The sequence below is a fragment of the Ceratotherium simum genome, chromosome 22 (genome assembly GCF_057802395.1).
Source record: "Ceratotherium simum simum isolate JZ-2026a chromosome 22, ASM5780239v1, whole genome shotgun sequence".
NCBI lineage: Eukaryota > Metazoa > Chordata > Mammalia > Perissodactyla > Rhinocerotidae > Ceratotherium > Ceratotherium simum.
This window is the reverse complement of record NC_141921.1, coordinates 14,949,284-14,959,732: the sequence shown is the minus strand read 5'-3', so window position 1 is coordinate 14,959,732 and position 10,449 is coordinate 14,949,284. Positions and strand designations below refer to the sequence as shown.

Genomic DNA, 10,449 nt, shown 5'->3' with positions numbered 1-10,449 from the left:
TTGTTCCCAGGGCCCTCCTCCCACTCCTGTGCAATCTCTTACCATAGAGACCCTGCCACACGCTTCTGTCCACACCTTTACGGGTCCTGCCCGACTAGCAGCCCCTCCGCGGGCTGGCTGCCCTTTAATCATGCTCCCGTTAATAAATTGACAAATCCCTAACCTCCCTGCCAGAGTCGGCCTAACTTCCAGGCCTCCTCTGGCTGAGTTCACGCTCCATCCCAGACGCCACTCCTCCCTAATGGGTTTGACCACACACACCGTCTCCGGTCGGACCTGGAATCCAATCCCTTGGACGAGCCAGACCGGTTTCCTCCGCCTTCCCTGGTCCCGTGCCAACCACCGTCCCCTCGCCCCGCCGCTCTTGGCTGCCGGCAGGGGCGGGCGTCGGAGGCGCGCGGCGGGTGCGGGCGCGCGCGCGCTGGAGGCGGGGGGCGCGGGGGCGCGCGCGCGGGCGCGCCGGTCGGGCCAGCCCCTCCGAGGCGCCGTAGAGCGGGAGGGAGGCGGCAGCGCCGAGGTCTGCCGGTCCGCGGGTCCGTGGGTCTGCCCGGCCCCGCCCTGCCCCCTGGGGCGGCTCCGCTCCATGGCCCGCGGCGGCGGCGGCGGCGGCGGGAGGGGGCCCGGGGGCCGCTGACCGGCCGGCGGGAGGCGGCGGGGCCGGGCTATGGGGGACGGAGCTGTCCGCAGCCGCCGGAGCCGGGAACCCAGCCCGAGCCGGAGCGGCGCCCCCTGCTGAGCCCCGAGCACCGGGTGAGAGGGGGGCGCGCGCGGCCCCAGCCCAGGCCCCCGAGATTCCAGCCCCGGCCCCGCAAGGGGCGCCCCGGGCGCGGCCCCGAGATCCCCGCCCAGGACCCGGTAAGAGGCGCAGGCGGCCGGACCCCGGCCTGGCGTTACCCCACCCCACCCCCATCCCTAGGCTCCCCCAGGGCTCCTCCGCCTGCCTCCAGCTAGCCTCCCTTATTGTCCTCGCTTGCCCCAGCCTCGTGGCGCGGGGGGGCGCTCCACTCACGTTTCCCCTAGGCCTGGGCCCCCGCACCTCATGCACTCCCCCGGTCCATGCCCCCCTACCCCCGCCCCAGGCTCCACACCCACCCGGTCTTTGCTGCCTCCCCCGTCCCGGGTGCCACGTGTTCAGGCCGCTCAGCCTCCTGCCCCGCCCCAACGCACCTCGCAGCCTGGCCGGCAGCCTGACCCAGAACCCCTGCCCCGGAGGGAGGGGTGGGAATGTTTGCACGTGGGTCCGGGTGTTGTGAGCTGCCCGGGAGCCTGTATGAATGGCTGTGTAAGTCCAGGAGCAGCGGCTTTGTTTGTGAGTGTGTGACTCTGTGCATTACTGTTACTGTCGCCCGGGTGTGTCTGTGACTGTATGTAGTTCTCTGTGTGTCTGAGTGTGGGTGACAATAGCTGGGGCCAAGGGTGTCTGTGTGGTTGTGTGACACTGTGTGTCTGTGAGGGAGACTCACCCTGCTCCCTGAAGCACGACTAGAAGTGCTTCCAGAAGTGTTGCTGCTCTCTTGGAAGCACAGCTGGAGCTGTGGCCCCAGCGAGACCCTTTCTTGCCTTGCTGATGCTGCGCAGGTCTCCAGGGCCCAAGTGTTCCCACCTCTGGGAATCAGAACCAGCAGTGCCGGGCAGGCCCAGGGAGCTCATCTCAGTCCTTAGGGTCCTAGGGAGTGGTGTCCCCTGTCCCACCCTGTATTTTGACCTCTGGCTCCGGAGGGAAGGGATCCCATAAACATCTTGTCCATATTGGGCCGTCTGGATGCTGAGGGCCACTTCCCGGCCTGCTGGCTTGGCCTGTTTGCCATTGGGACCTGTCTGACCAAACCACTGCCCAGCATGCTCCTGGGAGGACTAAGTGAAGTCATGAGTACAAAGCACTCTTGCATGGTAGGTACCCAGTAAATAGTCTCTCTTCCCCAGACCACGAGTCCTGGGTTGAAGACGCGGCCCTGTGGGGTGTCTGTTCTCTGGGGCACAGGTACACACCTGGGTCTGTAGGTAAACGTGTTTCCGTGTTTAGGCATGAACCAGTGTGATCAGAGACCATGTGTTCGTGGTCCTGGGAATACATGGGGGTGTTTGTGTGGAGTCGTGCAGTAAGAGCATGTACCTGAGTGTGAGGTTGCATGAGGCTGTGCTTGTGTGTGTGTGTGTGTGTGTGTGTGTGTGTCAGTGAGGATGAGGAATGTAAGCACATATGGGTTACTACTCAGGCGTATGAAGATATGTGAAGTACTCAGGTGTATGAAGAAGTTGCCAGGGACTGTGTCTGTGTGTCTGTTTGCAGGTAGAATGAGTCCATGAGTGTCAAAGAGTGTGAGCAGGTAAGTGTGAGGATGTGGGTCCGTGAGTGTGAGCAGTGGGCAGGAGGTGGGTGGGTAGCCTTGCCCATCCGGCCCTGACCTGCTGGCTCTCTTTCTCTCCTACCTCTGCTCAGGCCAGCAGCCGGATGCCCGGGCCCACTGGGCGGGCCGGCGGCCGCCTGCGGGATGAGCAGACTGCTGGGGGGGACGCTGGAGCGCGTCTGCAAGGCTGTGCTCCTTCTCTGCCTGCTGCACTTCCTCGTGGCCGTCATCCTCTACTTTGACGTCTACGCCCAGCACCTGGCCTTCTTCAGCCGCTTCAGTGCCCACGGCCCTGCCCGGGCCTTCCACCCAGCTGCCAGCAGCACCACCAACTGCTCTAGGCCCAACGCCACTGCCCCCAGCTCCGGGCTCCCTGAGGCCCCCAGTGCCCGGCCCGGCCCCACGGCTCCCGTCCTGCCACCCTGTCCTGACTCGCCGCCTGGTCTCGGTGAGCCTGCAGGGCAGGGCCTGCCTCTAGGGGTGGGCAGAGGGCCTTACCAGTTCGACTCAGGGAATGGAGTCTTGACCCACGAGGGTGTCAGGGGTCCAGGTCTGTTGTAAGAGGGCTATTCCTGGGGTTCCCTTGCTCACCCCCTGGCTGAGGGAGAGGGCTGGTGTCCCTGAATTCGACAAAGGCCTGATTCCTGCGCCACCCTGCCTGCAGTGGGCCGGCTGCTGATCGAGTTCACCTCCTCCATGCCGCTGGAGCGGGTGCAGAGGGAGAACCCAGGCGTGCTCTTGGGCGGCCGCTACACGCCGCCCGACTGCACCCCAGCCCAGACGGTGGCTGTCATCATCCCCTTTCGACACCGGGAGCACCACCTACACTACTGGCTCCACTATCTGCACCCCATCCTGAGGCGACAGCGGCTGCGCTACGGCATCTATGTCATCAACCAGGTGCGCTGCCTGTGGCCCCCAGGCTGGGCCCTAGCCACCAGCAAACCCACTAGCACCTGTGGGCGTGGGGGCCCGTGTGCTTGTTGGTGCATACGTGGGGTTGGGGCAAATATTTGCCTCTGGTGGTGTGGTTATGTGAACGTGTGTGCAGTGGCACGATGTCGGTGCACACATAGGTTTGTGTGTGCGTGAAGGAGAATGTGTGCGTGTGGATGTTGGCATGCACACTGGCAGGTGTGTGCATAGCCTCAATGGGGAGGAGCCCCATTGTCTACACTTGGCAGGCCTCTGCCCCTGAGTGGTGGAGGCCTACGGCACGCTGGCTATGAGGAGAGCAAGAGTTGGACCCTGAAAGAGGGATGAAGTCTGCCTTAGGCCCAGGTGCCTCACAGCTGAGGCCCAGGAGCTTAGCTCGGGCTCTCAGCCCTGCTGTGGGCCTGGCTAGGGCTGGCTGCTGGGGCCCGGAGAGGATCTGACCCAGACCCTCCTTCCCACAGAGAGCTCCCAGGGCGGGACATGGATCCCTGTAGACTCCGGGACGATGGTGTGTGACTGGAGTGGGAGCAGGGGGGTGCTGGGAGCACAGAGGGGCTGGTCCAGCCCTGGAGTCAGGAAGCTACGGTTGAGATGAGTCTTGAGGGAGGAACAGGCATCAGCTGGCGGAAGGACTGGAGGAGGCAGGGCCCAGTACGAGAACTGGTCTCATGTGTTCAGGAACTGTTGGTGGGAATGTGGGGTCTAACATGTAGGATGGGTAGCAAAGATGAGGCTGGAGGAGCTGGCAGGGGCCAAATCCAGAAGGGTCTTAGGAGGCGTGTTCTTTAGTTGACTTCCTGCCTGAAGGTGCTGGGGCACCCTTGTAAGGCTTTAAGTGGGGAGTAATGTGTACATTTCCTTATCAGAAAGATCACTTTGATTGCGTATGGTGAATGGGAGCGAAAGGGGAGACTAGAGGCAGGGTGGCCAGTTGGGAAGAGGCCATGATGTCCAGGAAAGCGATGGTGAACACGCATGAGTCAGGCAGTAGTTGTGGGGACGAAGGGAGAGATGTGACACAAAGTGGGGAGGAAGGAAAGGGAGATGCGAGGACACCCCGAGGTTGTCTGTCTTGGCTGTTTGCCGTGTGGATGGCTGCGCCTGTGTGCAAGATGGGAACACAGGAGCTGGGCCCGGTCTGGAGAAGAGTGTGACTCTGAATTCCTTTTGCCTATGACGAGTCTGAGCGCCTGGGGGAAGTATGGGAGGAATGTTTAGCGGGCAGTTGGACAGATGAGTCGACCCAGGAGTGAGGTCCAACGGGGAGAGAGGGATGTGTGAGCCACCAGAATGTCGATGGTCCCTAAAACCCACAAGGTCCATCCTGCCCAGGGAATGTGGGACCTGAAAGGAGAAAACCAGCACGTAAGGGATGCAGCGGGGGGAGAAAGAGGGACCGTCACATAGGCTGCAAAGGTTGGCCAGTAAAGTTCCAGGAGACCTAGGAGAGTGTGGTGTCCCGGGAGCCCAGGAGTAAGTGTATGAAGGAGGCATGGCAGCTGCGTGAGCACTGCCGGGGGAGTAAGGAAGGATGTGGACCAAGAAGCGTCCAGTGGATTTAGCAACAAGGTGGGCCCAGCGAGAGCCGTTTCGGGGGCATGGTGGGGGCGGAAGCAGATTGCAGTGGGTTGAAGAAGGAATCAGATTTGACAAAATGGAAATAGCCAACTGGAGACAACTCTTTAAAAAAAAACCTCTGCCCAGAAGAGAAGGCAAAAGGTAGGGCGGTGGCTAGAGGGAGGTGGCTTTTTGTCAGATGGGAGGGAACTGAGCGTGTGTATGAGCCGTGTGGGAGAAACCTAGGACTCCTGGCTGGCTGGCGAGAGGTAGAAAGGAGTGCTGATGGGCAGGGGAAAATGGACAGTCACTCCAAGGGCTGGTGGGAGAGAAGGCACAGGGGAAGGAGGAGGGAGAACGAGTGGGCTGGGCAGTTCAGGGTTCCTGGGGGCAGCTCCCACTGCATCAGGCCCAGGCTGGCTGGTTCCAGAAGGGCCCACTCACACCCCCTGCTCCAGGAGCCTCTGTGGCTCCAGCCTGCAGATTGTGGGTTGGGACAGGGGAGTCCGTGGAATCCTCCCTGCTCTGGCCAGCAGTTGGAGCTTGTGCCTGCCTGGCCAGGCTCCTGGCCTCAAGGAGACCTGGCCCTGCAGCCCCATTTCTCAGGGGACCCCAGGCTCACTGGGCTGTGAGTGCCTGTGGACCCTGCGCTTGTCATTTTGTTAGGGAGATAAGTGAATGTAGCCGTGTCCTGTCCTGGTCTCAGAGGCCTGGGGAGTTGGCTGTGGATCCAAATGAGACAAGGGGACAGGTGGCTGAGGCTCGGTGGCTCAGTCCCCGTGGTTTCTGCCTCTTAGACACTGGTCACTTGGGGCATTCATTGCTCATCTCACTATGTGACTGCATGCTCAGTAGGGACACCGTGTACTCGGGGCTGCTCATTTCTAGGATCCCCACTGGCACAAAGACGACGCCTGGAACAAAGGAGAGGGCCACAGGGTGTGTTCGAACGAGTGAATGCAATAAGAGCTTTAAGTCACTGTTTAAACAGATGTTGGCATCAGTGAGGCACACAGGAAGGAACGAATAATTATACCGCGTGGGAGGTTTGGTCAGGGAGGCCTCTCCAGACATGAGTTTGACGAGCAGAGAAGGGGAGCATTCCAGGCAAGGGGGAACTGCCAACACCAAGGCCTCAAGGCAAGAAAGAGTCTAGCATGTTCTGGGTGCGCTGAGGAATATAACATAGCTGGGCCTTGAGGAGTGAGGGCAGGGACCAAAGAGGAGACTGGAGCCAAATCATGCGAGTCTGGAAGGCCAGGTCCAGGGTAAGGAGCTGGACTTCATCCTGAGAGTCTGAGGGAGCCCCATGGAGGTGGGCATGGAGTGGGCCCAGGGGGTCCACTTTGGACAGCGGTAAAGTCACAGGCCCAGAGCTGACCTGTCCCCTCCACCAACCCCAGCATGGTGAGGACACCTTCAACCGGGCCAAGCTGCTCAACGTGGGCTTTCTAGAGGCGCTGAAGGAGGATGCCACCTACGACTGCTTCATCTTCAGTGATGTGGACCTGGTCCCCATGGATGACCGCAACCTGTACCGTTGTGGCGACCAGCCACGCCACTTTGCCATTGCCATGGACAAGTTTGGCTTCCGGTGCGGCCTCCCTTCTCAGCTGGACCCAGACCTCCCCACCCGCACCGTCCCCACCTCCCCCACCAGACGCAGGCCCTCGCTCCCAGCCCTGGGCCCCCTTGCTGAGCACACTCTCCCCCCACCCCATCCCTGGTCCTCCATCTGGAATCACCTTGGGCCCCTCACTGATGCCTGCCCTCCCGTGCCATAGGCTGCCCTATGCTGGCTACTTTGGAGGCGTGTCGGGCCTGAGTAAAGCCCAGTTCCTGAAAATCAACGGCTTCCCCAACGAGTACTGGGGCTGGGGTGGTGAGGATGACGACATCTTTAACCGGTGAGGAGGGATGGGCGGGGAGTAGCCTGGGTGCGCGAGAGGGTGGGCGCAGACTGGGCGGGGCTCCTTTCCCTTCCTGGTGCTTGCTCCAGTCCATCTGTCCCCGTCCCCAGGATCTCCCTGACTGGGATGAAGATCTCGCGCCCAGACATCCGCATAGGCCGATACCGCATGATCAAGCACGACCGGGACAAGCATAACGAGCCCAACCCTCAGAGGTGACCCCCAGCACCCCTGACCCCAAGTGCCCCCACCCCTTACTCCCTAGAGGTGACCCCAAGACCCCTTACTCCTAGAGGTGACTCCCAGTACCCTTGATCCCTATTGCCCAACGCCCAGTTCAGCCTCCCCCAGATGTGTCTCACCCCTGGCCTGATCCCTGGAGGTGACTCAGATTTACAGGCAGGGCTCACATCGTCATTGAGTGGACTGCATTCCCATTGGGGCCCTCACAGACCTCACTTGTGCCGGAGCAGATAGGATGAGAGCTAGCAGGCAGTGGGCACAGCTCCTGGGCTTGGGGACTGCCAAAGGTGGCCTGAGCAGTGTGGGACGGGGAGTGGAAAGACACTGCTGACCCTTCTGAGACTGGAGTAGGCGGCCCCGTCTCTGAGGATGCAGCAACATTTGGAGCCTGGTGCTGGCTGGGAGAAGGGCCCGAGGGCATGTGGAACGTAGACAGGGCTTCCTGACACTGCTCTGGGACTGTCCGGTGCCAAGCCTTGGGGGGAGGGGGCCTGGAGCAGTCGTAGCCAGTCCCTGCTGGATATACCACGTAAAGTTCATGCTAGGGAGGGAGACAGGCAGTTCCAGCACAGGGTGATCGGGGCAAGGTGCTGTCCTGGCAGAAGAGGAAGTGATGGTGGGAGGCTTCCTGGAGGAGTGATGGTAAACTGGAGTTTGCAAGGAGTTGTTCATTTAACAAACATTTGTCATTGCCTTGGGTACAGCGCTGTATTCACTAGCCTAATGGAGGAGGCCAGTTATGATAAAAGGGAAGGTATTTGTAGGAGCCTGGAATGTGAACGTGCATGGTACGTACTGAGAGCCTCTGAAGGCTGGGGGTGACAGCAGAGGGGGTCAGTGCTGAGTGTTCGAGGTCTGAAATCCCAGGTTGAGAGTTTCTCTTTTGTCACAGGGGCACTGGGTAGTCACGGAAGGGCTTTAAGCAGGGAAGGGGCAGGACCAGATTTGGGTTTGGAAGGATCACCCTCTGAGTTTGAAGAAGGCGAAGGGCTGGGGGCTGGCGGAGCTGCTGGGAGGAGCAGGAGGGTAGCTGACCAGGCCTGAAGGAATCGACGGGGCTCGGGGGTGTGCTGGGTGTGAGCAGTAGGAACGGTAGGGTGGTTCTGCTGTGAACCCAGGGTGTAAGAGTGGAGAGGTTGGTGGCAGCACTGATGTAGGGTTGATGTTTGGCAGAATCATGAAGCACCGGACGTCCAGGGAGCTGATTAAAAAGCAGTTCAGATAAAAACCATGGTGAGCAGGGAAGGGATGACAGACCGTGAGGAGAGGGCCTTCAGGGCATCTGAGGGAAGGTGCTCAGGTCAGGAGAGGAGTCTGAGCTGACCTCAGAAGGACTGGGAGGATCAAAACAGATGGGATGAGGGTGGGAGTGGAGCTCTAGAAGCACGTGCCGGCAGTCTTGTCCTGTTTCAGGAATAGCTCGTCTAGGTGCCATCATCAATTAGTGATGTCTGCCTTGAGTGGGGAAGGGGCAAGATAGCCAGACATTTCTGGCTTAAGGAACTCTGTGGGTGATGGTTCCATCTACCTAGTTGCTTTTGCCTCAAAGCTAGGAGTTCTGGATTCTTCTTTCCCTCCCCCTACATGTCCAAGCCATCAGCACGTCATGTCAGTGCTACCCCAAAACATACCTGAGCCCATCACTTGCCCTTTCCTCCTCTGCCTAGTGCAGCCTCTGTCCTCCTGCCTGGACTACTGCAGTGGCCTCTCACTGGTTTCCCTGCAATCACCCTTGCTCTTCTATAGTTCATGTCCCATGTCCTGGCCCTCTTCCCCCCAAACTGGACTAAAAAGCCCTCAGTGTCTTCTCACTCACAGAAGAAAAAACCTGCTTCCTCTGATTTACAGAGCCCTGCCCATACATGCTCTAACCTCCAAGCTAATCCTACACTTTTCCCCTTGGCCCATTAAGCCCTAGCCACTCAGCTGTGCGAGTTCTCATTCCCGGTTTAGGGTCTGTGTGTGCTGTGACCTCTTCCTGGAATGCCCTCCCCTGCTGTCAGCTCGATGTCACAGCCTTACCCCTTCCAAGGCAGTCATCTTGGTCTCCCCCTCCTATCTCTCTTAGCACTCTGATGTGTTCCCTGTCTGTTACCTGTCCACCCTAGTGGAATAGACTGCCATGAGAGGAAGGACCGTGCTGTCCAGTTCATGGCTGTGTCCCTGGTGCTTAGAGCAGAGCTTGGCAATGAGACTGCTCAATAAATAGATGGAGAAGGAGTGACTAAACGATGAGGAACAGAGAAGATGGCACAGAAATGATGGGTTTGGGGAGAAAGGATGATGCATCTGATACAGGACACATTGCATCTGAGGTGCCTGTGGGATGCCCCATGTCTGGGTCTGAGGCTTAGAAGGAAGGCCTGAGATGAAAAAGATTTGTGAGGGTGTCACAATTCTGGACTCAAGGGGGTGAGATCTCTGTTTTAAGGGCAGATGGCTCCAGGCAGGTGGAGAGTGGAGGAGGTGGCAAGGAGAACTGAGTCACCCCTGGAAGAAGCCAAGATGGCTTGAGCCTTGGCCCCAGAGATCCCATATTGGAGTTGCTGGTTAGCCCTGATCTGGACCCACTTTCATCCTGTCTAGGTTTACCAAGATTCAAAACACGAAGCTGACCATGAAGCGGGACGGCATTGGGTCAGTGCGGTACCAGGTCTTGGAAGTGTCTCGGCAACCGCTCTTCACCAATATCACAGTGGACATTGGGCGGCCTCCATCATGGCCCCCTCGGGGCTGACACTAATGGAAAAAGGCTCCCAGTGCCAAAGATTGCCTGCCAGAGGACTGACTGACAGCCTGGCTGGCGGCGGCTCTGTGAGGGATCCCCCAGGACTGAGACTGTGGGATCTGTTTTCTGAGAGTCTTCAGTAGGCCCCCCAGCTGCACCTGGAAGTTTCAGAACCTACTTTGTGGGGGCTTCCATCCTGGGCGGGGCCCTCAAGTGTAGTCCTCTCTGGGGTCAACCCTCCTTCCTGCCCCTCCGTCCCCAGCCCAACCCCCTCACTGTCAGGTTCGGGCCAGCCCCTGCACTGCCTCGCTGAGTGGCCTGGGCTAGGTCACTCTACCTCTCTGTGCCTCAGTTTCCCCCCCTTGAGTCTCCTAGGGCCTGGAAGAGTGGGAGGTATGACTAGGGGGCAGTGTCACTTCCAGGGGGAATTCTCAGATCTGGGGATCCCCCATGCTCCCAGGGGAGGGGAAACCTTTTTCATTCAACATTGTAGGGGCAAACTCTGGGGCGCCCCCTGCTGAGGAGCAGCCCCAGGAGGGGACCAGAGGGCGTGCTGTGTCGCTGCCTGGGATCTTGGGGCTGGGCTTCGAATGGGGGCGGGTGGGGCTTGGGTCAGTCTGGTTCCCGCCTCCCTGTCTCGCAGAGAAGGCAGTAGCCCCAGGGCCGGCTCGTGTTTGTACGTTGCACAGAAACTTGTGTGGGTGCTTTAGTAAAAAATGTGAATGGA

General features: G+C 59.8%; 1 protein-coding gene across 10 annotated transcripts; it reads left to right on the top strand.

The window, feature by feature from the left end:
* Positions 1-522: 522 nt before the first annotated feature.
* On the top strand, positions 523-10,449 carry B4GALT2 (beta-1,4-galactosyltransferase 2). Of its 10 annotated transcripts, none has more exons than XM_087446088.1 (9): positions 523-750; positions 2,291-2,327; positions 2,441-2,796; positions 3,013-3,248; positions 6,245-6,435; positions 6,626-6,748; positions 6,862-6,966; positions 7,699-7,782; positions 9,581-10,449. In XM_087446088.1, exons 3-9 carry the CDS (start codon positions 2,493-2,495, stop codon positions 9,729-9,731), a joined length of 1,194 nt encoding a protein of 397 aa, XP_087302214.1. In that variant the 5' UTR covers positions 523-750; positions 2,291-2,327; positions 2,441-2,492; the 3' UTR covers positions 9,732-10,449. The 10 variants fall into 10 exon arrangements, 9 of the variants coding, with proteins under 9 accessions (XP_087302214.1, XP_087302212.1, XP_087302213.1 ...); XM_087446086.1 differs by having other exon boundaries at positions 523-855; XM_087446085.1 differs by lacking the exon at positions 2,291-2,327 and adding an exon at positions 1,579-1,890 and having other exon boundaries at positions 524-750.